At 38.2% G+C, this 26344-nt stretch overlaps 2 protein-coding genes across 10 annotated transcripts in view; one reads left to right on the forward strand and one right to left on the reverse strand.

The window, feature by feature from the left end:
* Positions 1 to 1531, forward strand: part of rad17 (RAD17 checkpoint clamp loader component) — a 55603-nt gene extending 54072 nt beyond the window's left edge. For 4 of the 7 annotated variants that reach the window (XM_008402242.3, XM_008402243.3, XM_008402239.3 and 1 more), the window contains one exon: positions 414 to 1531. In XM_008402242.3, coding sequence (XP_008400464.1) covers positions 414 to 491 — 78 coding nt within the window. In that variant the 3' untranslated portion in view covers positions 492 to 1531. The remainder of the gene's footprint in view (positions 1 to 413) is intronic. The other 3 variants (XR_014089117.1, XM_008402240.3, XM_008402244.3) reach the window with 2 other exon arrangements.
* Positions 1532 to 16580: 15049 nt separating this feature from the next.
* Positions 16581 to 26344, reverse strand: part of pias2 (protein inhibitor of activated STAT, 2) — a 57661-nt gene continuing 47897 nt past the window's right edge. For 2 of the 3 annotated variants that reach the window (XM_081611160.1, XM_008402246.3), the window contains one exon: positions 16581 to 19235. In XM_081611160.1, the coding sequence (XP_081467286.1) occupies positions 19026 to 19235 (210 nt within the window). In that variant the 3' untranslated portion in view covers positions 16581 to 19025. Of the gene's footprint in view, positions 19236 to 23717; positions 25493 to 26344 lie in introns of those variants that run through there. The other variant, XM_008402247.3, reaches the window with a different exon arrangement.

Genomic DNA, 26344 nt, shown 5'->3' on the forward strand with positions numbered 1-26344 from the left:
AAACCACCAGCAATGCTAATAAAAACAGACATCTATAAACAATCTGCAACATTCTTAATTTAGAAAATTCACTTTGAATAATTTACTTTAAATAGTCTACAAATTTAAATAATTGAAACAATTTATTTTAAATAGCTCACTATCCATTATTGCATCATCTCCACTTCCTGGAGGGACTAATTCCTAACACTATTGTTTTTTTTTTTGTTTGATTGTTTTTTTTTTCATAAAACACATGTGCAAAGTTTTTGTGGACAAGCAGTGAACAACTGAGAAGTTTGGCATCCTGTGTCTTTGTTTTATTGTATCAGTGTTTTATTGTAAAATGTGTCCACGGTTACAATGAAGAAAACTGAACCTGAAGGTTTCAAATTAAAATTTACGACGTCTTTGTCTTTGTGACATGTGTACAGATTAAAACTGGAGAATCTAAGAGACAAAGAGATGGGCCAGGAGATCGAGGAAGAAGAGGAATTACACTGCAGGATTGAGAGAGGAACACAAGTCAGTCAGTCCTATCTTACTACAAACCAAGCGCTCTTGGAGGAAGAGGAAGTCATCATAGAAGAATATGACAGTGACTGAAACACTCATTTGTTCTTTTACTGTAAGAATATTTCTTTGTCTCTCTCATTCCCACATCTGATCTGAACTTTGATTCAGTCGTAACATAAATTCTTTTTTTCTGTTGTAGACTTACTGAGGTGGTTGAGATTACTCTCCAGTTTTGGCCAAGCTTGAATATTTTTATAGCCAGTTGTACAGATTCTGTACCGAAATGTTAACTACCACGGTGCTGTAAAGTTGTTGCTGCTGCACACACTGCATTTTAGTCAGATTTGTCTACTTTCCTACTTTGTGTCCAAGTAACATTTTTAGGCCATTGTGGATCAGATACAACTTTGCAAAATTGCTCAGCTACATTCTGTTCAAGAAGAAAACAAACAAAAGGGCTTTTTCCTTGTGCTCTGTTATGTGAAGGACGATGACTGGAAAAGGTTGCAATTTCTTTTTACTGTTGATGTGAAGAAAATTTACTGGTACTTTCAGCCTTTTACTGTTTTTGTGACAGTAAAATATATATATTTTAAATTGCATAGTTTTATAAAAACAAAACTGCAATTGGTAAATTTTCATAATGGAAAATGTAAGATGAATTCTGGTGTAAAAAGATTTTTACGTTTCAAAATGTCTTCACAAATGGTATTGACAAGCAAATAACCTTTCAACTTTATAGACGTTTTGTAGTTCTGTTATTTGCAGTACAGCAACAGGATGGAAAGTAATTATTGTTCTAAAATTTTTGATCTCACAAGTAATATTCATGGGTTAAATTTATATTCTGTATAAAAAGATCTTGGTATATTTATGTTTTCTGATTTGGCTTGTATTCATCACTTGCACAGGAATAAGACCATTTCAGGTGTTTTGGTGATTTTCCATTGGCAGACATGAAGATGTTTTGTTTGTAGTTTTTTTTCTCCAAGATATATTTTAGTAATTAGTATACAAATAAAGTTGAGACCATTTACAGCTGTGTTTTTAGACTCTGTTCCACATCACTAGATAAATCACAGTTTTTGTTAACATTTGAACTTTTGCACTGAAAGTAAGTTTCTAGAAGGTTTAGTAAAGGTATAGAAAACCAATAGACCCAACAAGCATGATATGCATGCTGCTGATTCTGTGAAACTAAAATTGCCAAGTTCAATTAGTGACGTCACTAATTACAGTGGGGGAAAAAGTTCTCCCACTTAAAAAAAAATGAGAGGCCTGTATTTGACATCGAAGGTAGACCTCGACTATGAGAGACAAAATGAGAAAACATATCTAGAAAATCACTTTTATTTTAAGAACTGCAAATTACGGCAGAATATAAGTATTTGGTCAAGAACAAGAGCATTGAAGATGAAACGACTCGGTTTTTTAAGGTATATATAAATAAAATTATGCTATATAAATAAAATTTTAAGATAATTTTATTTATATAGCACATTTTCAGCAACAAGGCAATTCAAAGTGCTTTACATGAGTTAAAAGTAAATACAAACAAAATAAACCAAAGGAAAGAAAAAAAGAGGAAAGAAAACTAATCTAATGTTGTTCTAAAGTATGTAAACTAAGTGCTCCTGTTAAGGGTTGCTAAGTATCTAATTCTATTTCTAAATAGTGACTACAGTTTCTGATAAAATAAGCTAAAGAGTGACTGATCTAATTCCTTTTCTGGGTTAAAAGTAATATAAACTAAGCAGTGACTGTTCCTGTTAAGTATTTCTGGATTCCAAGTTTGTAGTTATTCTAATTCTGATTCTGATTCCAGTTCTGGGCTGTATAATGTTGATCTAAATAGTGCGTACTCCACAATTTCTGATATTACTAGTAAACTAAAATAATCCTTTTCTGGGTTAAATGGGGGATACTCCACCGTTTCTAACAAACTCAAACAAAAAAGAAGAAAGGACAGAGGAGGGCAGATGGCAACATTCAGACAAAACAGTGGGCAAAACAAAGACATGAGTGAAGGCGGTGACATCAAAGGACCATGGAACCACGTTGCTCAGCCTCCCGGCAGAAGTCCGACAAAGGTGTTATCGAGGAATGATGTCCTTAGGAGCGCTCAGCTCCACAACTCCATGGATACAGAGGGGGTGAGGAGGGAAGAGCGTTGTGTTTACATATCTTCAAGGAGATTAGAAATATGCAGCCCTTCCAAGGCCACATGGGGAAAGCCAATTCAGTTAGAGAAAGTCTTAGATTGGGAAGATTATTAATTTCAATCTTCCCTAAAGTCTCTCTGATACATCTCAGTTCCCAATCATCCATATTAGTTTGGTCGTTCCACTGAGCCGAAACTAGCAACTTCTCCAAGATCGATTCCAACTCGTTAGTGAGTTTTCGAGTCTTCGTCTCTGTCCACACCAACAGTCTTGAGTGTTCGCTAGTTCGACCAAGTCCGTCACAAATTTGTCAATAAGTCAGGTATCCACAAGCTCCTCAGTAGAAATCCTGGGGTAGGAAAAAAGCGTCCGCCTTTGCCGAGAGCAAGAGAGAAAAAAGCATGACAATGATCCCAAGCATACCACCAGGGAATGATGTTATGTCCACCAGACTTGTTCTGACTTTGAGAATACAAAACCCATAACCAAAATTATCAAAAGCCCAGACAAACCTAACAAAACCCAGCCATAAGATACAAACCAAACCATCTGGGGTTCTGAGGAGGGAGAGGGAAAAGCCTGCATGAATTGCAGCTGTAAAGCAGCAGAGCAGCAATCGGGGCAAAACACAACATCTACTGCCTGCCTGTCTCCAGAACCCTTCAATGAAAAAGGGCAGAGACCCAACAGTAAGAAGCATTTCAAGCTGGCTTTTGTTAAGAAAATAAATTTAAAATATGCTAGTTTTAAAACTTAACATGTCTTGATTGAAATAGCCTAATTATAGTTTTTGGATTAATAACTTATTCTGTCCTATTGACCTTTATGTTGCCTGTAGCAGATTGTTTGCTAAGATCTTTTGATCTGCCCTTTGTCTGTGTGGGAAAGAAACAGAAGTTCCAGCTTCACACTGATCTGTGAAAAGCCATAAAACATCCTGAGTTCAAGCTGGTGGCGGAGAATCTCTGCTTCCACTTTGTTTAGATAAAGGAGACAACTGGTGTTTGATCCTGAAAACAAATTGCAGGGAGTTTCTAACTTTTAAGAGGGTCCGAGACAGCTCCTGGTTGGATAAGCAAAAATACGCCTTATTTGAATAAATTAAAGAGAATACGCCATTAGTATAAAAAATGTACACAGGAGTAACAAATCAGATTTGCTTTTGCAACTCTCCAAGACGTCTACTTTTTTTTTGTCGTTTCCATCATGTATAAAGCGTACGTACAAAATATGTGCGGCGCCATATTTTATGCACAAGTCGGCATGTATAAAAATGAACTTTGCATCAAAGTTTGCATAAATATACGCACACTTTTTTCCTGGCGTGAAAATGTGCGGCAGCCACCCAAACTTTTTCTGTGAACAATATCAAGATAAAGTGTCAAAACTCACCTAAATACACTGTAATCGGACTCCATTCAGTTATTTAGATAACGAAGCATCAAACCCGATGTTTTTTTTTAAAAATTATTTAAATATTTTATTAAGGCATAAACGATTAAACTGAACTGCATTTGTCGTCAGACAATAACATAATTCGCACACAAAATAAGGAAAATAAAAATAAAAGGATGTGAAAACCTCCCTCGAATATAAATGGTACTTTTCCTCGGTTTTTGTCTTATGAAGCAGTGATTCTTGAGAAAAGGGACAAAATAAGTTTTAATTTTTCCATATTTTTTAAAAATTATTTCTCAACCTTTTGTATGCAAATATGACAAATAATGTTTTGGAAATGTATAGAAGCTAAGGTGCAGGCTCCCAGTTGCAACATTTTTTTAAAAATTACATTTTTAATCGACCTGACCCAGAACTTTGTCATCATCTGACAAAAATAAATATAAAATGATTTTTAAAATACCCTATTAGTGATATTTTACTAATTTTACAGACAAATGCTTCTCAAGAAACAAAATAAATATTTAAAACAAAAAGTCCATCTGACGGAGTTGACACAGAACTGAAGGTGACAAACTAGTGAGTAAAAAGAAAAACTTGGTCCATGTGAAGTAATGCAATTTATGTAAAATACATTAAAATGAATTATTTGCACATTTAAGTGAGATTTGACAACAATTTCACTGAAATAGTCACAAAAACTGATGGAGTTGGCAAAAATGCCAAACTACCTCAATTTATATGACATTATTCTGAAGGGGGCCATGTTGTAGCTCATCAGGTCCATGGAATCTTTACATTTTACCAAAATTAAGCTTTTATTTCACAAAATTTTATCAAAGTTTTATAAATTGTCACAACCATGTCACATCATGGTTGTGACAACTTAGGAATAAAAAGAAGAAAAAACTAAAGAATAACATACGCTAACCAGAGCTAACTAGCAAAGGAAGAGAAAGGAAGACACTTTTTTTAATTACTCATTTTTACCAAACATAAACATTTATTTGCACACATCAGGAATCTTTTGTTGTGATTTTAGTCACAACAAAAATCACACTTGAGAATTTTCACATGTGATTCTCATGTGAGAATCGCAAGCAAAACTTTGAGTCACAGACAAAAACTTAGAATAGCAAGAAAATATTTATGACATGCACAAATAAGTTTTTTTTGCAAAAAAAAAATTTACTTCATGAGTCAAAAATGTGTGATTTAATTTTGTTTTTAAAAAGTAGGCCTTTCTCATGGTGACATGCATTAACAATTCAATTTTTGCTTTTGTTTTTTTCATTTTTCTGCAGTTCCACAAAATATGTCTGGTGGTCCAGCTCTGATTTACATAACTTTGCTAAATTGTGGGTTTGAATATTGCAACACTTTCCTATAACAAAACAGACCTGCATAAAGAAATTACTAATAAATTATCTTACATATGCATAGTGTTATGCTCTATATCAGTGGTTCTTAACCTTTTTTGAGGTACCAAACCCATGAGTTTCATATGTGTATTCACTTCTGTAGCGATAAATAAAATATGATTTTTTTCCCCCCCAAATTCAAGACATAGGGGTGACCCAACTAGAGTCTAGTTGGGTCACCCCATGATCACTAAGTCTTCTTAAAGGTAGAGTCTCTGAGAACAGTTCTTCAAAATATAGTCAGTGTTTTCAGCACAGTTGAGCTGACTGTCCAGGAACGACCCAAGGTATTTAAAATGTGCCAGTTTCAACAGGTTGACCATCGAGAGAAACTGGAACCACTTTAAGATCTTGTTTAGATCATTTAATTAGCTCTACATTTCTTAAGAGAATGAAAAATTAATAATAAAGACTTTGCGTTATTCTGATTTAGTAATGTAATTATAGTTGTGTTAGTTGTGTTACCACCCCCACGCCACTAGAGGCAGTAGCAACCCCGAAAATATGCGACTAAGGAGCAGATATAAAAGTACACCGAAAGCTACAGAATAGACTCCATAGGGTGCGTTCACATTGCAGCATAATTCAGATTTTTTTGGCAATTCCGATTTTTTTGCTGGGGTCGTTCACACTGCCAGTAAATGCGACCTGTATGCATTTTGCAGTGTGAACAGGCAAATGACCTGAAAGTGTCCCACATGCGCAGTAGAGAGCGCAATATGTCAGCGTTCTCAGTGTTCTGCCAACTGAAGAAGTGCTCAGTGTTTGCGGAAATAAACATGGAGGCTAACGGTGGAGCTTAGCTTACATATTTGAAGTTGTTGCCTGGCCGGAGCAGCATATTAACAACTTAATCCTCATTATAGTCCGTCATAGCTGTTGTTTTTCTTCCCGCTTGCGCGTATCAGGACACAGAATAGTGAGATTTGTTGAGAATCAGTGACGTTAAGTTCCAATGAAGGCGACCTGAACGTTAGGACGCATTTGAACACTGCATGGTTACTATATTACACAAACATAATTACCACAGTTAATAATTTAAGTCATTGATAGAGAAAATGTATTTAGAAAAGGCATATCAATTTTATTTCAACAGTATGCACTCAGGGTTTACAACTCAAGAAGACATCCATGTTGGGTCCTTGGCGGATGCCAGTGAACTGGTGTCAGTCTGCAGTGAACTGGTGTCAGTCTGCAGTGAACTGGTGCCAGTCTGCAGTGAACTGGTGTCAGTCTGCAGTGAACTGGTGTCAGTCTGCAGTGAACTGGTGCCAGTCTGCAGTGAACTGGTGCCAGTCTGCAGTGAACTGGTGCCAGTCTGCAGTGAACTGGTGCCAGTCTGCAGTGAACTGGTGCCAGTCTGCAGTGAACTGGTGGATGACAGAGGCAGGTTGAAGCAGAAGTCCCACCATGTGATCCACTGGGTTTTCCCACATGAGCACAAACTTCATGCACTTCGATTCCACAGGCACCACAGCAGAATCAAGTGTAACCTGTTAAAATTAGAGTTGTGCCGATCGATCGGTCACCGATCATAATCGGGCCAATTTTCGTGAAAAAGTGCGTGATCGGTGATCGGCGATCATTGTCTCTTGTTGCCGATACCGATCACCTGCATCTCATTTCTCAGCCTGCCTGTGCAGCTGGTCTCCTCTTTCCTTCACACTGCGCAAACGCGCAGCAACAAATCCTAAGCTATGTGGAACTATAACGCTCTGAGTGAATGAGGACGTTTGCGTGTTGCAGCGGAAAATTGAAGCAGGTCAAAATGCATCAACACAAGAAGCTAATACGACATAAAAACAATGCCATACTTGATGTAGTTTGGCTACATCGAGGCTCACTGCAGTAAAAATGACAAATGGAGGATCAGATAGCAGGTAAAGCAGAGCACAGCTACAAACACTCACCCGGATTAGCATGACGGTCAAAGCTAAACAAATAACCCGCAAAATTATTTAAGTCTTCGAGCTGCGATGTAAGACGCTGGTTCTGCTCTCGCTGTTGAACCGCTGCTACGCTACAGGTAGTAATATTTCACAGACCGAGCGCCGCTTCTGCTCCACCTGGTAGTGACTCTCACACCGAACCTCTGCTTAAAGCTGCAGCATCTAACTTAAAAAATACATTTTACATACGTATTAAAACTTTCGCTGTCCTAACATGAGACAGATAATCTCTAAAAAAATAATTGATCTCCTCCCTGCTCTGCATAATTACTCCGCTCAGTCAGAAACAGCCAATCAGAACTAGCAGTAATCAGCTAGCCGCCATGCTAACATGAAGTTTTCATTCAGTAACTCAGGATTGTTTATTGTAATGGATCCTGTATTTGCCTTTGAATGTTAAGTTTTATACTTGAATTTTTTTGGCAATGTTGAGAGGTTTTATTTTGACTCTTTGCATTATTTAGCCTCTTCAGAGCCTCCATATGTTATCAGTCTGTTAAAGATAGTATTATTGATAGCAGTAAAATTTGCACAATGCCTGTTTTGTTTAGTTTTCTTCTTGGAAAAAGTTATTAAAAACAAGTTTTTGTCTAAATTAAGGTGAATTCATGGTTCCTTTTTCCACATAATGTAACCGGTAGTGTTTATGATTAAAAAAAAATAAAAAATTTATGTGATCGGTATCGGCAGGAAAAACCCTGATCGGCACATCTGTAGTTAAAAGGGATATAAAGTTGTTTCTCCTATGTTATCAATTTTCTACTGCCAAGTCTACAACCACAGGAAAACAAAGTATAAGAAACTTAACCTACTAATCATAACATTTGATAAATATTCATTGGAGAAATGTGAAGTTAATGAGCTAAGATAGATAGATAGATAGATACATACACACACACACACACACACACACACATACATACATACATACATACATACATACATACATACATACATACATACATACATACATACATACATACATACATACATACATACATACATACATACATACATACATACACACACACATACATACATACATACATACATACATACATACATACATACATACATACATACATACATACATACATACATACATACATACATACATACATACATACATACAGTGGGGCAAAAAAGTATTTAGTCAGCCACCAATTGTGCAAGTTCTCCCACTTAAAAAGATGAGAGAGGCCTGTAAATTTCATCATAGATGTACCTCAACTATGAGAGACAAAGGGAGAAAAAAAATCCAGAAAATCACATTTTCTGATTTTTAAAGAATTTATTGGCAATATATGGTGGAAAATAAGTCTTTGGTCAGCTACAAACAAGATTTCAGGCTCTCACAGCCGTGTAACTTCTTCTGTAAGAGGCTCCTCTGTCCTCCACTTGTTACCTGTATTAATGGCACCTATTTGAACTCGTTATCAGTATAAAACACACCTGTCCACAACCTCAAACAGTCACACTCTAAACTCCACCATGGCCAAAACTAGAGAGCTGTCAAAGGACACCCGAAACAAAATTATAAACCTGCACCTAGCTGGGAATACTGAATCTGCAATAGGTAAACAGCTTGGTGTAAAGAAATCAACTGTGGGATCAATTATTAGAAAATGGAACAAGACCACTGATAATCTCCCTCGATCTGGGGCTCCACCAAGATCACACCCCGTGGGGTCAAAATGATCACAAGAACGGTGAGCAAAAATCCAGAACCACACGGGGGAACCTAGTGAATGACCTGCAGTGAGCTGGGACCAAAGTAACAAAGGCTACCATCAGTAACACACTACGCCGCCAGGGACTCAAACCTGCAGTGCCAGACGTTCCCCCTGCTTAAGCCAGGACATGTCAAGGCCCGTCTCAAGTTTGCTAGAGAGCATTTGGATGATCCAGAAGATGACTGGGAGAATATCATATGGTCAGATGAAACCAAAGTAGAACTTTTTGGTCAGAACTCTACTCGTCGTGTTTGGAGGAGAATGAATGCTGAGTTGCATCCAAAGAACACCATGCCTACTGTGAAGCATGGGGGTGGAAACATCATGCTTTAGGGCTGTTTTTCTGCCAAGGGACCAGGACGACTGATCCGTGTAAAGGAAAGAATGAATGGGGCCATGTATCGTCACATTTTGAGTGAAAACCTCCTTCCATCAACAAGGGCATTGAAGGTGAAACGTGGCTGGGTCTTTCAGCAGGACGATGATCCCAAACACATCACCCGGGTAACGAAGGAGTGGCTTCGTAAGAAGCATTTCAAGGTCCTGGAGTGGCCGAGCCAGTCTCCAGATGTCAACCCCATAGAAAATCTGTGGAGGGAGTTGAAAGTCCGTGTTGTCCAGCGACAGCCCCAGAACATCACAGCTCTAGAGAAGATCTGCATGGAGGAATGGGCCAAAATACCACCAACAGTGTGTGAGAACCTTGTGAAGACTTGCAGAAAACGTTTGATCTCTGTCATTGCCAACAAAGGGTATATAACAAAGTATTGAGATGAACTTTTGTTATTGACCAAATACTTATTTTCCACCATATTTTGCAAATAAATTCTTTAAAAATCAGAAAATGTGATTTTCTGGATTTTTTTTCTCCTTTTGTCTCTCATAGTTGAGGTACATCTATGATGAAAATTACAGGCCTCTCATCTTTTTAACTGGGAGAACTTGCACAATTGGTGGCTGACTAAATACGTTTTTGCCCCACTGTAGATAGATAGATAGATAGATCGATCATCACATTTCTCCAATGAAACGTTAATATCTATATCTAAGACAGCGTCTTCCTCTTGTCTCAAAACTAGCGTTAGTGAGGAGAGTTTAATACGATCATTCATTTTACATGACGGGTGGCAACCCCAGTCTATACTATAAACATCTGATTAAGATTAGAGCCTAAATACATTCTATTTCCAAAACAGAAAGGCTACGTAATGTTAGCCAGCTAACAAATTACTATTGCTAGCCTAGCATGTCAACTAACAGCTAGAAAAAACCAAAACACGTATCTTCGTAGTCAAACTGGTATCAATCAGCGATATCATCAACATAATCCAGTTTAGATGATGTTGATGAAGAAAAATTGTTTGCAAATAGTGATATATCTTCAAATCATATTTGTGGCAGCAGCTTTAGAGTCCAGAAACAGCGTTAACTACACACACCGGAAATGAAGATACACAGCTTCGAGCCAAAACGGAAGTTGTGTGACGTCATGTGAAAAGGGTCTATTTGGTAAAAAAAACTGTGAGCTTTGCTGAAGTAATTAAAGACAGAAGTTCAAATCCGTGCTGAGAGTGGAACTCCTTTAATCAGTGCTCAGCACTGATTGGCTAAGCAATGTAACATGAGCAGAAACATGCATAGTGATTGTTGTTTTGGAAAAAGATGCATGTTCAATTTAATTAGATTATTTTTTACATTTTCCTCTGCTGCAAGTGATGGCAAAGCGGGGCGTCATCACGACTTTACACAAGTGTGTCTTTACCTGCACGGCAGAGGCTCCAACGAACCCCTGGGGTTCGATCGAACCCAGTTTAAGAACCACTGATCTACAAACAGATGTTCGTTAGCTATGATTGCATATCTCACAATTTTGTAATTTATCATTGTTTATTAAACTCTGAAAGCTTTGTTTATATTCTGTCCTAAAATGCAGTTAGATGTATTGAACCTTGGGGTACCCCACATGTGACCTTTGACCTCTCTGATGAGAAGTTTCCGATTGAAACAAAGAAATCTCTGTTCTTTATGTAAGATTCAAACTGGACCGGAGAGTCCGACCCAACTCTCCAGTCGATTCAGTAAAATGTCGTGGTCAACAGTGTCAAAAGCTGCACTGAGGTCCAACAGAACCAGCACTGTGGTTCTCCAACAGTCTGTATTTATATGGATATCATTGAACACTTTGACTAGGCCAGTCTCTGTGCTGTGGTGAGCACGAAAACCAGACTGGAAGGAGTCAAAGCGATTCATTATTGTTAGGAAGTTATTTAATTGTTTAAAAACAGTTTTTTCAATCATTTTGCTGATGAATGGGAGGTCAGAGGTCAGAGGTCGGCCTGTAATTCTGCAGTAGTGATTTGTCCAGATTGTTCTTTTTTATCAGTGGTTTGATACCCTTTTTTTTTTTGAGCACCTGCCCCTTTAGTGGTCTCTGCACGGCCCTGCACGTAAATGTCGAGCGCTTTGATTCTGATGGAGAACATCGTCCACGGAAGGATTCAGAGGGAGCCATTGATCAGAGATCATAGAGATTCCAGCAGAGATGGGCAGCGCAGCAGCTCGCTCTTCATGCAGGGCCGGCCCAAGGTAATATGGGGCCTTAGACAGAATCATGACTTAGGCTCCATGACCCCCTCCTACTAAGAACCTCAGCATCGCTAACAGTGATTTAATAGAGATTTACTGAAGTCTGTGACAGGGAGCCCAGAATAACTGGCTGAGCTTAAGCTCAACCACTGATTATTGGTTATTATTTGCTGTGATGGATTTGTGAACAAACCCAGCTCAAACACAAAGATTACACCATATTGTAGCCATGGTAACATAACAATCAAACTGTAAAGCTGATTCTTTGCACTTGTACAAAGTAAACTTCCTAATTAAATCCTAGATGTACTATTTATGTTTTGTTTTTTTCTCCACTGAATGCATTACATTTTTTTTAAATATCATCATTCTCAATAAATTGATGCTACATGTTTAGATCTATGATCTGTGTTACAATTCACCCATTCATACGGGCCCTTGAACGTCTAAAGGGCCCTACCAGCAGCTACTGAGTTTTATTTGCCTGATATCTGTCTTACAATTCCAGATCTCTCGTAGGAGCTAATATCGAAAAATTATGGAGTTAACCCCTCTGAGCTTTTCTGATCTTTAAAGCAGTGTGCAGCCAAGTTGTTATACAGAGGCTAATCTCTGTATAACAACTAGGCTTATTTAATAACATGCTTCATAACCAGTGACCTTCTCTCCGATGGTCTGTTTAACAGCTACAGTCTCAGATCAACTCAGCCCTCCAGCTCTGTCAGCAGAAGAAACAGCAACATTATAAAACATAGACTATATTTGCTTTGCTTTGCCCCCACATGATGACAATGATTATAGTGTGATCCAATTAAATATTAGATTCTTGATTAATATGGGTGTTGCTATGTTGTTGTATGTTTTAAGATCTTGTTCAATAAGCCCCTTTTTAACTTTGAGCCCCTGCCCTTCCAAAGGTCTCTGCACGGCCGTGAGTGAGTACACTATTAATTTGTTACAAAAAGTTATTTTAAGATGTTTATAGGCTAGAAAGTAGCCCTCATAGTTTCATCTATGCACATAGTTCATCCAAAATTAGGCTTTCAGTTTTCAGAGCAGTGTTGCTCCGCTAACGAGGCCAGGCGGCTCCAGGCGGCTCCAGGCGGCTCCAGGCAGCTCCAGGCGGCTCCAGGCAGCTCCAGGCGGCTCCAGGCTCAGTAGATGGATGGAGTATATCTTCCCCACAAACTGCAACCCTATTTCAACAAGTCACTGTGTTGTTTTCTCCTGCTTGTTGTCTGTTCTTAGCGGCTTAAAGTGTGATATGAAGAGATCAATCTGTACCAAATTCGTTTGATACAGAAATTATTTCTACCCATTTAGCAGATGACACCACCGTTTTCTTAAAAAAATCACAAACAGGCTCCAACTGTAATTGATAAAATAATTCTCAGAGGCTTCAGGACTTATGCTAAATCTTCGCTTCCCGAAGAGAAATATCTAGCATTCTAATTAAATCTGAAATTAAATACTTGGGAACTATTATAACCAAAAACCAAGAATCAACCTTAACTATTGAAAACAAAATTAAAGAATATAAACTGGTGACTCCAACAAGATCTTTCTATTTTAGGACAAATTTACTTATCAAAAATGGAAAGCTTGTCAAGATTAATATATTCAACTTGTAGCACTGCTGTCCCAAAGAGCCTAATTAAAACTATCAATCAAATGAACATGAACTTTATTTATAGAAACAGGCAACACTATCTAAGAAAATCAATCAATCAATCAATCAAATTTTATTTGTATAGCACATTTCAGCAGCAAGGCATTTCAAGGTGCTTTACATAATTAAAATAAAAACAGAAATAATCATTGAGAAAGAGAGAGATTAAAAAAAATAAAATAAAAATTAAAAAAATAAAAACATTACATCATTAAAACGTCGAAAAGAAATTAAAAGAAATTAAAAACATTAAAGGCTGTGGTGAGACCGGAAACCAGACTGGAAGGAGTCAAAGTGATTCATTATTGTTAGGAAGTTATTTAATTGTTTAAAAACAGCTTTTTCAATCATTTTGCTGATGAATGGGAGGTCAGAGGTCAGAGGTCGGCCTGTAATTCTGCAGTAGTGATTTGTCCAGATTGTTCTTTTTTATCAGTGGTTTGATAACTGCTGTTTTCAAAGCCTGGGGGAAAAAACACCTGAAGAGAGCGATGAGTTACTATTTGGATCAGATCATTAGCAACAACAGGCAGGACTTTCTTAAAGAAATGTGTGTGTAGGACATCCAGACAGCAGGAACTGGAGCTTAATTGACTTATAATTTCTTCTAGGGTTTTATAATTTAGCATTTGACATTTTGTCATTGGTCCTGCATTTGTTTTGTTTGGGCACAGCATTGGTACTGGCTTTAGAGTGGATGTGCAGATTAATCCTCTGATCTTTTGAATTTTCTCTGATAAGAAACTTGAAAACTTGTTGCAGGCATTAGATTGAAGTTCAGGTGGTAACGTCATTGGAGGATTTGTGAGCCTGTCGACAGTAGGAAATAAAGCTCGAGTGTTGTTAATGTTTTTGTTTATGACATCTGCAAAGAAAGCCTCTCTTGCATGTTTCAGTGTTGTGTGATAGTTACGTAGTCTTTCTTTGTAGATGTCATAATAAACGTGCAGTTGAGTTTTACGCCATTTCTGTTCGGCAGAGTTGTCTTGCAGATTGAACTGTTTGTGCATTTCTCCATGGAGAAATGCACAAAAATGCAGAGTGCTGGAACCTTAGGGAGGTCAGAGGCAGGTGGCTTAGATGAAGTGAGAGTCGTGCCGAGGCGAATCTGTTGATCCATACTATCCAGCTAGGAGGAGAAAGAGTCCGTCCGTCTTTCTCTCTGACCTGAATTCTCCACCAGCATTTTCAGGAGGCTCAGGTGCAGCCCGACTCTCTTTAGTGATTCACTTCCTGAGAAACTCTGATCTTGTGAATGAGTGTAGGAGCAGAGAGGGAGGGAGAAGGAGGAGGGGAACCAGTCATTCTGTTCACAGAATGACTGTGAACAGACAAAATGTCACATGGGCAAAGAAATTAGAGATGGCGGTCTGTAAGTAATTGACTTCGATTAATTGGTTGAAATCCTGGATCCTGGTATTATGTTCCCAATCATATATTTAACAAAACAGGGGGTCTAAAACTTGTACTTCTAGCTGATTTCAATATACATAAATTGCCCATTAAGCTATCAGAGTTTCATAAACAATTATGCTGGAAAATGTTCTATGTACATAACTACTCACCACACTGCTCAATTATATGGAATAACAGAGTAATATCACATCACAAGAAGTCATTATTTTATAAAGAACGGATGGAGAACATTTGGTCTGTTGTACAAATGGATGCTATTGGTTGCATGTTAAAGTTTGAACAATTCTGTGCAAAATATAAATTATTTTCCCCAAAAGTTGAATTTACCAGATTATTTAATGCATTACCAAAACAATGTATTTAATCAGATTATATTCTTATGACAAAAAATTCTATAACTACTAAGGATGCACCGATTGCAGTTTTCTGGCTGATCGCCAATCTTTTAAAAAGCAATTCTGCAAATTCCGATTTTGGCCAATACAATTTTTTTATCTGAAATGTTGCCCAAATTGCAAGAAAGTTGTTGAATTGGCAACAGTGGGGTCACTATTGTTAACTGTAAACATTCAGACATGATCTGGTCTATCGGTCAAACCTGCCTCACAGGATAGCAGGAAAGTGGTAGATTTTAAGACCTTTGCTGAGGTAGATAAGGTTGGTGGATAAGATTTACTTCACATGTAAATCTGTCAATTTCCCAAAATTAAAGAAATTGGCACCAATAAATTAGTGCACCCCTAATGACAACACAATTAGAAGATGTCTAAACGAAACTTTATTCCCTGGGAAAATAAATAAAAATAACATCCTTTGCTCATTTAAATAAAGAAGTCTTTATTTAAAACTCTTACAACCAAAGGCTAAAGAAACACGCTTTAAAATGTTAAATGCAATTTACCGCTCCAAAGAGCTACTAAGAAATCACTATAATACAATAAATGCTCATTCTGTGAAAGTGACATAGAAACAATAGACCAGATCTTCTATAAATGCAATCAAATCAATATATTTTGGAATTGCTTAGCAAGGTGGATCAAACCAAAAATTGCACTTAGTGAATCTATTTCTGGAGATATGGTAATTTGTGGAGTGTTATTAAAAAACAAAACAATAATATAATCTGATATTTTGTCTGGCAAAATGTTTTATTCATAAACAAAGAGTGCTAAGATCGTCCAACGTTTTTGACATTTTTTTAAATATCTGAATTCCAGTTGTATTTGAAATCTCTGAAATGTATTGAAATATAAAGTGACTGAAAATGCATGGAATTGCCCACAAATGCAATGTTAACACTTAAATATTAATCCCCTTGTTCTAGTTTTTTTTAGCCATTTGTTTTCCCTTTTCTAAGTCTGCCTCTAATAAAAAAAAATCATGTCCACAAAACCAGATTGTTTCAATGCCAGATGAACAGGATTTTGTCACAAAAATGGTTGGAGCATCTTTATTTCTTACTTGATTTCTATAAAATATGGCTTAATATGGCTTGAGAATATTGCTGATGTTTTGACATGTAGGATATGTATTCTCCCTAGACATAAATCTATAAACAGTTTTGTTTATATATGTGGTCAAGATGCAAGAGAGGACCAAGCCAATTTCTCTTTAATGTTGGTTAATAATTTAATATAAATTAGTTTGTTAAAATTTAAGAAACCATGGCTCCTATATTTTATGAAATATTTGATCCTTTTTGATAATTGTTATGGATATCGCCACATTCTACAAACAAACGAGACAATTAGTCCAGTTTCTGTTGTTTATTAAAGGTTTAAAAATGACAGCGGTTTCAGTGGGCAAAGGGATAAACAGATGTAAAACAACTTTAAACCATTTATATTTTACTTTTCCTCTGTGTCAGCTTTACTCTACACACAGACCTGTTGCCATGGCAAGAGACACAAAACCTGATCTAAACCCACAGAGCAGAAAGTAATATGTTGATATAATCAACATATTATCTGTGAGTTTCCTGCTCTGGTCTCAGATCCACTTGCAGCAGAAGCTAGATCTTCAGTTGAAGTTCTGGGTTCACTCAACTGAACCCAGACTGAGGTTTTTAGGAAGACCAGTGTTCACTTTTTAAGTCCGCATTAGAGTTTAATTGTGCGTTCACACGGATAAAAGAACTAGAGTTTGATTAAAGCAGACTGAACAGGGCTGGTATGAATGCTAGACACAATAAAGAACAAACTAATTAAACTAGAATCATGAGAAGAACTGAACTAAAGTAAAATAGAAACAAGGCTGATTTAATCAAAAACACTAAGGTACACAGAATAATAATGAAACTAGACATCAATAAATCAAAACCCCAAAACAAATAAAAATGCATTGTTCAATAAGTAAAGTTCAATTCTGCTTAATCTAATGAAAAAGGTCCTAATGAGTCCTAAAGTTCATCCTACCTGCTGCATTCACTTGTTACATGAGATTAATCACAAACATTGGCTTGAGAACATGTTGCTCAATGTATTTGGATACCTGTATTATGCTATGTTGTGTTTGAATGATTATTTTCTTCATATATTTATCAGCCACTGCTTTGCCTTTCTTTTCCCTGTTTGCTATCTTCCTTTTAGAGATTGGAGCTTTGTCAACATCTACTTAACCTTAAAAGGCCAACATCCAGTTATACTGTTACATATTTACATGCCGGTGCACATTTTCTGCTCTACCAATATCATTTCAGTTTGTTCTTATTCACAACCCCAGCATTAGAAAGAAAGTTCATGCAAAAACTTTGAAACATATACTCAATGCTTTTTATGAATCTTTTAATCAAAACATATAAACAAACTTATTAAAAATAAGTTTCCAATTGAAAATTTAAATTTGCAAAAAAAACTTGGAACTTTAATATACCATATGCATTCTCCAAAAAATGTGTATGCAAGAGATACCCTGCTAACTTTATTAGCAAAGTAGCTCTTGGCAAAAGGTTTTACTCAATGTGAATTTTTGATAAGTGGGCTGATTTGTAGAACTCAATGGCAGAAATTATCAGCAAAAACATGTCATTTGTTTGCTCCGTCATCTGTTTTTAAGCTTTCAAAGTGTGTTGAAGACTATTACTATTACTTCATGTACTGTTTAACACTTCAGTGGTTTTATTGATTTGAGCATGTTGGAAGATGTCACTCATATTTTCTGTGACTAAACCTATAAAACATCTTCTATTTAAAAATGTTACCTTTATAAACTTTGAAGGTTTCCTTTAAAATAATTTTAAAAGCCTTACATACTGTTATACAAGGCAAGGTTTAGAGCTGCAGATAACAAAAATACGACACAAATGATTGTTTATGAAAACTAGACAATTCTTAAGAACTGTTAAGTCTGGTTACATTGTCATAAAAGAGTTTGGCTCAATGAAGTAATTTCATGCAATCAGTCTCAAGGTTAGGTTACACAACTACAGAAACATTTTCCTGATGAAAGATCTTCAGTTTTCAGCTCTAGTAGTTTTGTCTCTTCCTGATTTTCCGGCTTAAACATTTTGCTGACAATTATTAAGCAAATAAAACACCTTAAATAAAAAAAGTTACAGGTAATTATAGTAAGAGAAATTCTGAAGGTCTAAGTGATTTCTGATACAATACTTGCTTTTTAATTTTTATTATGCTACCTAGCAACACAAAGCCAATTTTGACATGTTAATTCATTCAAACAAAATGATGTCATACAAATCTTCCACGCCATTCGCTACCAGCAATCAGGATTTTGAGTACACACATTGCTGTGCAGAAATTCTAGAAAGGATTATGTACACAGCTCAGATTTAGAATCTTCAAACAAAGATGAGCTGCAAGTTGGTCATTTTATCACATACCAAGTTTTTGTATAATTCAAAACATTTATTTTGTACTCGTTTTTCTTGCTTAGTTTAGGTCCACTCACTCTACTCACTTCTAATGGGAGCTTTTTCCACTCAGAGGGAATCTCTGTGAACTTTCCATGAATGGTATAAGTAATCAAACATTTAAAATGACATTTAAAATGACAAACTAAACCATGTTGTGACAAAAATAAATTTAAGTTAAGTTTTTACTCTCTTTCCATTTAACTCATCCAGGAAAAAATAGCAATAGAGAATGGCAAGATCAAATTGCCTAGGAATCTGAAAACTATTTACTATTTACCACAGAAAACCTTTAAAATAGGCATTGAAAGGTGTAGAGGAATGTGGCTCAGTCCAGTGAAATAATATCCGACAAGCTACCTCCAGTCACTTCTCCAGTGGAAACTCCTGTGACGACTGGTGTACTGTGGATGGAGGTGGCAGTATGACCACTGGCATTGAAGTTGCTGCTGGAGGTAGAGGATACCAAACCAGAGCTAGTGCTGGGTATGCTGTGCAGGCCTGAAAGGTTTTCCAAAAACATTTGGGGCCTGTAATGCTGATCAAAAGAAGAAAAAACAAGTTGAGCTTAAAATCTCTTTAGCACAGATTTGCAGTCGCACATCTTAAGAATGGATCCTAATTACAGCTTAAAAATTCAAAAACATAGACAGGTTCAGGAGACAAAACAGGGCAGCACAGTATGAAAAACTGAATTTAGACAAGTGGCTCATCAGATCGTTAAGAGTTTAAAACCATTAGTCTTAAGTGACCAAAATAGAAGTGATGCATTTTAATATGTTTATACTTCTACCTACTTCTTTGAATGTCTATTAATTGCATTGATGGAATTTTAATTGTAACATAGCACGTTTAATAAAATACAAAAAAAAATTATAATTCTGACTTTCATGTCCCTTCGTTTTAGATTTTCTACTTTTTAAAAGCCTAGAGTAGCGGTTCTCAACATGGGCGGTACCGCCCCCTAGGGGACGTTCAGAGGACGGCAGGGGGCGCTGGCGGACATTTTTACAAAAGGGGGGCGCTGGGATGCCTTTGGGGGGCGTTTGGTCAAAGGTAAACTTTACACCTTAAATGCACAACAATACCAGTTTAGACTTTGAGCAACTTGGTAAAACTGTATTGTGTACCATTAAATCACGCTTGGCTGCAACTGTATCGATGGCAGCTCTTCTTCTATTCAGTGTTTGTTAGCTTCTGTTAGCTTCTTGGCGCAGCTCCGTTCTCCTGCTACTGGTAGCTAAAATCACGATACCCTCACTGTGTATCCCTCTGAAAAATGAACCCATTTAAATAAAGAAATCCCTCCATGTGTGATACCACGATAGAGAGCCTTCATTTTATAGCGTTAACACGGAGCTGTAAGTGGTCCGGTATGAAACGGGGTGATAGAACAACACAGCACTTTTAAATTTCAATAATCAGAATGCAGAAATTGTTTCTGTTGTTTTAAAAGGTTTATGTCAGTCTGCCTTTTCCCCATCGATATGTTTCCCGACTGCCATACACGGTAAAAAAAACAAACAACAACAAAAAACGACACGCACATTGCGCAAAACTCTGAAACAGGAGAAGCGGGACATAAAACGGAGCGACGAACTAGATGTGAATTATGGCATAAAAACAGAGAATCCGATGCAGAACAGTGAAAAATCAACACATGATGTGAAACACATGACGATTAGACGGCGCAGCAGGTGATGAGTGAAGATTACTGATGGTCAATAAATGATCAAATAAATGTAGCAACAGGAAATAAACTAAAGTGGACACAGCAATAAACCAAGAGAGGATAAAACTAATCAAAGGAAACTAAATGGAAATGAATAAAGAACAAAATGCAAGAATAAACTAAGAAACTAAAGTAAATACAGAGGAATAAACTGGTATGGCAAGACCTTTCGAGCAATAATTAATACAGAGGACTGTATGGCAAGAATAAACAGACACTATTTCCAGATAAAATAATATTGTTGAAATGTCATGGGTTTGTTGAGACCACATCTAGTACTGAGAATAAATATATCTTAAACAACTGATCACTTATTTATGTTTTTAATTAGATTTGATATATTTATTTCTTCAATATTATTTTTCATGTCAGTGTTAATGTCATGAGGCTGATGACTCCATGACACTTTGAATTTGACTCATTAGGATTTGATTAAGAACCAGATTTGTTCTTTGTAATTTCTGTCCAGTAAAACTATTAATCTATAATCAATAGACAGGTCTATATAAAGATATAATCCATGTTTCTGTCTCATATTTAAATGGCATTAAAAGGACCTGGAACTTTAGTTTTTCCACTGAAAGCTCTGGTTTGCACAATAAATGCCATGTGAGTGAAATTTTATGGATGATACTCTGATGTCCCATTCTCCTGAAGGCAGCACAGAGCTGCACCACCAGATTCCCACAGAAACACTGAAGAGAAGAAGAGTTATGATTAATGTAGTTACTGTTCTATCCATGTTTTAATGTTGCAGAGCTCAGTCGTTTTGCAAATAGTTCAAAGTTTAAACTGGCATGTTGAACATCTTTTATCTGCTCATTTTGTGGAATATATAACAACTAGAAAATGGCACAAAATAAGAATATTATTTCCACTCTGATTGAATTGGCTGCTGCAAGGCCTACCAATTTTAAGTTGAATGTTCATTGCATTTTTCGTAGACGCCTGTATTATTTTTATATTATTATATGTATTATTTTTGATGATAAATACAGAAACAAGCATAAAAATCAAAACATCTACAATAGTAATAGTAATATTAATAATAAAATAATGGTCAGTGCAAAGTAGCCTGCAAATTCTTTGGTGGGGGCGGTGAGAGATCTGGATGAAGGTTGGGGGGGCGCTGGCCCAAAAACAGTTGAGAAACTCTGGTCTAGAGAATTAAGTCAAAAAGCTTTCTGTGCATTGAATTGACTGGCAGGTCTGTGGATTTGCAAAAGTAGGTCCTCTTGTACTGAACAATCTCTGCAAAGTTTGAGCAGAGTAATGAGATCTTCATATTTTTTAAAAGATCCTGATGCTGTGAAAACAAAAAAAAATCAAGTAGAAGACTAATCCCCTACTCTGAACCATTGTGTCTGTGAGAAATAGCTTAAAGACCACAAAATGTCTTCACAGGTTATGTCTTCATCACACTACAAATACATCCATTTTAATCATAGCTGTGTGAAGCTGACACCCCACCCACGTCAAAAAATTCAGCAAATAGTCTGAATGGTTAGTGCTCCGTTTGTGCAGCTAAAATTTTCGTTTGTGCAGCTTTCGTCTTTGAGATATTAAAAGTTATAATTTTGGCCGATGACGTCATCGTCACCCCATCTTGCTCCAAAACAAACCAAAGTGGGCCAGTTCGTTAGTGCTCCTTTTGTACAGTTAAAATTGTCGTTTGTGTAGCTTTGGTTTCCGAGATATTAGAATTTTGGCCACTGACGTCACGGTCACCCACCGCAGTGAAGATAGTTTGAGCTCCGCGGCGTTTAGCTCAAGGTTGATCCGATTTATGAACGCTAATATCGGCCAGCGGTTCTCCACCGCTCCCGGCCGCAGCGCCCGGAGGTTCACTTAGGAACTGTCAACAAATTACCGAACCAAACATTCCTGTCAAATAAATGTTAATAAATGACTTGAATTGTAACCGACTGTCAGTGCTAATTCATGAGACAAAATAACATCTATTAAATTTTAAAGTCATATTATTTTCAATAATTTTAATATTAAATAATATAGTATTTTCTTCAATAGCTTCCAGGTCATGTGAAGTATTGACTCAAAATCACTTTGAAATAATTATACTAGTCTGCACAGATGAGGCACAGTCATTTGTTTTCCTTTTTAATCCTTTTGTATTTTTTTAGCATTTTTCTTTGTCAAAATTTAGGATGTTTTTGTATAGCTTCCAAGACATGTGTCCTATTGATTCAAAACCACTTTGAAATTGTTTTACAAATCATTAAAGATGAGGCACCCTCATTTTTCCCCATTTTAGATCTTTTTCAATTTTTTACATAATTTAAATCTACAAATTAATAAATATGATTGGTGTTTAATGGCTTAAATTTCATGTGACCCACTGACAAGGAATAAAAAGGAGTGTGCACCACCTATAGGTGGTAGTATAATTTCACATTGACTTTGAGTTAATAAGACCCAATTAACTCATGGGTCTCATGACCCATAAGCTATTGAAGAAAAATCAATCTATCATTAAATCAATCAATCATTTTCCCCTTGTCCGCAGTCGTGTTGCGGGGTCAGCAGAGGCCCAGACTTCCCTCTCCCAGCCACTTCTTCCAGCTCCTCCAGAGGAATCCCAAGGCGTTCCCAGGCCAGCCATGAAACAGTCCCTCCAGCGTGTCCTGGGTCTTCCTGTGGGCCTCCTCTAGGTAGGACGTGCCCAAAAGACCTCACTAGGGAGGCGACAAGGAGGCATCCTAATCTGATGCCTGAAAATCTGATTATTGAAAATAATGTATATGACTTTAAATTTTAATAGATGCTATTTTGTCTCATGTAAAAGCATGAATTAGCACTGACAGTCGGTTACAATTCAAGTAATTTATTAACATTTATTTGACAGGAATGTTTGGTTCGGTAATTTGTTGACAGTTCCTAAGTGAACCTCCGGGCGCTGCGGCCGGGAGCAGTGGAGAACCGCTGGCCGATATTAGCGTTCATAAATCGGATCAACCTTGAGCTAAACGCTGCGGAGCTCAAACTATCTTCACTGCGGTGGGTGACGTGACGTCATTGGCCAAAATTATAATTTTTAATATCTCAGAAACCAAAGCTACACAAACGACAATTTTAACTGCACAAACCTGCACAAACGGAGCACTAATGAACTAGCCCACTTTGGTTTGTTTTGGAGCAAGATGGGGTGATGGTGAACTCTGGATGACCTAAAAAATAATTTTTAATATCTCAGAAACCAAAACTGCACAAACGAAAATTTTAACTGCACAAACGGAGCACTAACCATTCAGACTATTTGCTGAATTTTTTGACATGGGTGGGGTGTCAGCTTCACACAGCTCCAAGCAACGGGATTTTGAAAAGTAGAAAAAAGTAATATTTGCCGATGTGGGGAAAAAAAACAGTCTTGATGGTCCAGACGGTGTCCTACATAACAATGGGGTTTCAGGCTGGGCAAGCTGCAGCTGGTTATATAGAGATGTTACAGCAACTATTCCTCTTGACAGAGGGTCTTTGTTGGTGTGGTGATTACTGCATCTTTCAACAGGACAATGCTGAAGTTCACAATGCGTGCCTGTAAAAGGACTTTCCTGCATATTGTCATACTCCTTTTGGGCCACCCTTGCATGTTCATCTGATGTAAAACCCATTTAAAACATCAAATGACGAATGATGGCCTAATATAATGAGACATGGATCAACATTACCAAACAGCTGATGAGAAATAAAGCTCATCTAAAAAAAAAAATAGTGAACTTCTCCAAACTGAGTCCTTTTAAAAAAAGGTTTTCTATCTAAAAAAACCTAGCAGATTGTATCGACCTCTCACACCATGGAGAGGTATCCACCCCATGGAGGGGGGTCGATACCCTCCAGGGATAATCAAAACCCATGGTTAAGGGTTTTGATTATCCCAGTGATCCTAGGAGCTATGCTGTCTGGGGCTTCGTGCCACTGGTAGGATCACCCAAGGCAGACAGGTCCTAGGGGAGGAACCAGACAAAGCGCAGCCCGAAGACCCCTTATGATGAGTGAGACTATTAGTTCCAGTGTTCCCTCGCCCAGATGCGAGCTCGCTGCTGGGTGGGGTGTCGAAGCCCGGCCAGGCTCAGCCCGAAGAGGAGATGTGGGTCCCCCCTCCCATGGGATCACCACCTGTGGGAGGGGACAATGGGTCAGATGCAGTGTGAGATGGGTGGTGGCTGAGGGTGGGGACCGATCCTTGGCTGCAGAAGCTGGCTCTTGGGATGTGGAATGTCACCTCTCTGCTGGGGAAGGAGCCTGAGCTAGTGTGTGAGGTTGAGAGGTTCTGGCTAGAAATAGTCTGCCTCACCTTGACGCATGGCTGATCGACATTTCGTCGGATCTGCGGTCACATGTCTTGGACACTCGGGTGAAGAGAGGTGCAGACATGTCTACTAACCACTACCTGGTGGTGAGTTGGCTCCAGTAGTTGGGGAGGATGCTGGTCAGACCTGGCAGGTCCAAACGTATTGTGAAGGTCAGCTGGGAACATCTGGCAGAGTCTACTGTGGGATGGAGCTTTAACTCCCATCACCGGGAGAACTTAGAACACATTCTGGGGGATTGTGAAGGACATTGAGTCTACATGGGTTTTAGTGGACTTGGAGAAGGCGTTCAAATGTGTCCTTCGGGGAGCCCTGTTCTCCAGAAATATGGGGTACCGGGCCCTTTGATACGAGGCTGTTAGGTCCTTGTATGACCGTGTCATAGTCTGGTCCGCATTACCAGCAGTAAGTCAGGCTCGTTTTTGGTGAGAGTTCAACTCTTTCAAGACTGCCCTTTGTCACAAATCTGTTCATTACTTTCATTGACAGAATTTCTAGGCGCGGCCGAGGTGTAGAGGGGATCCGTTCTGGATTGCATTTCTGCTTTTTGCAGATGATGTGGTCCTATTGTCTTCATCAGGTCGTGAGCTATATCTCTCACTGCAGCGATTTGCAGCTGAGAGTGAAGTGGCCGGGATGAAGATCAGTGCTTCTGAATCCAAGGCACCCTTTTGCGGTCTTGAGTTGGAACAGGGTAGAGTGCCTTCTCCGGCTCATCGGTCCTCATGGGATGTCCTGCCCAAAGAGGAAGAGTTTAAGTATCTCAGGATCTTGTTCACGAAAGAGGCAAAAATGGAGTGGGAGACCAACAGACAGATTGGCGCAGCATCTGCAGTGAAGCAGGTGCTGTACCGGTCTGTCGTAGTGAAGAGAGAGCTGACCCAAAAAAGTGAAGCTCTCAGTTTACCGCGTGATCTCCGTTCCTACCCTCATCAATGGTCATGACCATTTGGCTCATGACCGAAGGAACGAGGTCACGGATACAAGTAGGGAAAATGAGTTTTCTCTGTAGGGTGTCCGAGGGACTCGTAGTAGAGTCGCTGCTCCTTCACTTTGAGAGGAGCCAGTTGAAGTGGATTGGGCAGGATGCCTCCTGGGTGTCTCCCTGGTGACGTGTTCCGGGCACTCCCGGAAGAGGCCCCGGGGAAACCCAGGACACGCTGGAGGGACTATGTTTCTCGACTGGCTTGTGAATACCTTGGGATTCCCTCGGAGGAGTTGGAACAAGTGGTTGGGGAGAGGGAAGTCTTGGCCTCCCTTCTTAAGCTGTTACCCCTACGACCCGACCCTGGATAAGCGGAAGATGGATGGATGATGGATGGATGGATGGATGGATGGATGGATGGATGGATGGATGGATGGAGTCATTCACTCCTTGTGGATGAACAAATGGCCACAGTGGACAATCGCATTGTCACAGACTTTCTAGTAATCTCTCATGCATAGCATGCATTTAGAGACAACTAGTATGAAAACTCTTCTTTAAACAGGAAGAAACCTCTAGCAGAACATGGCTTCGTGTGAATGGCCATCTGCCACGACCGACTAGACCAGTGTTTCTCAACCTTTTTTGGGCCAGCGCCCCCC

The sequence above is a fragment of the Poecilia reticulata genome, chromosome 9 (assembly GCF_904066995.2).
Source record: "Poecilia reticulata chromosome 9, P_reticulata-male-v2, whole genome shotgun sequence".
In the NCBI taxonomy this organism is placed as follows: Eukaryota; Metazoa; Chordata; class Actinopteri; order Cyprinodontiformes; family Poeciliidae; genus Poecilia; species Poecilia reticulata.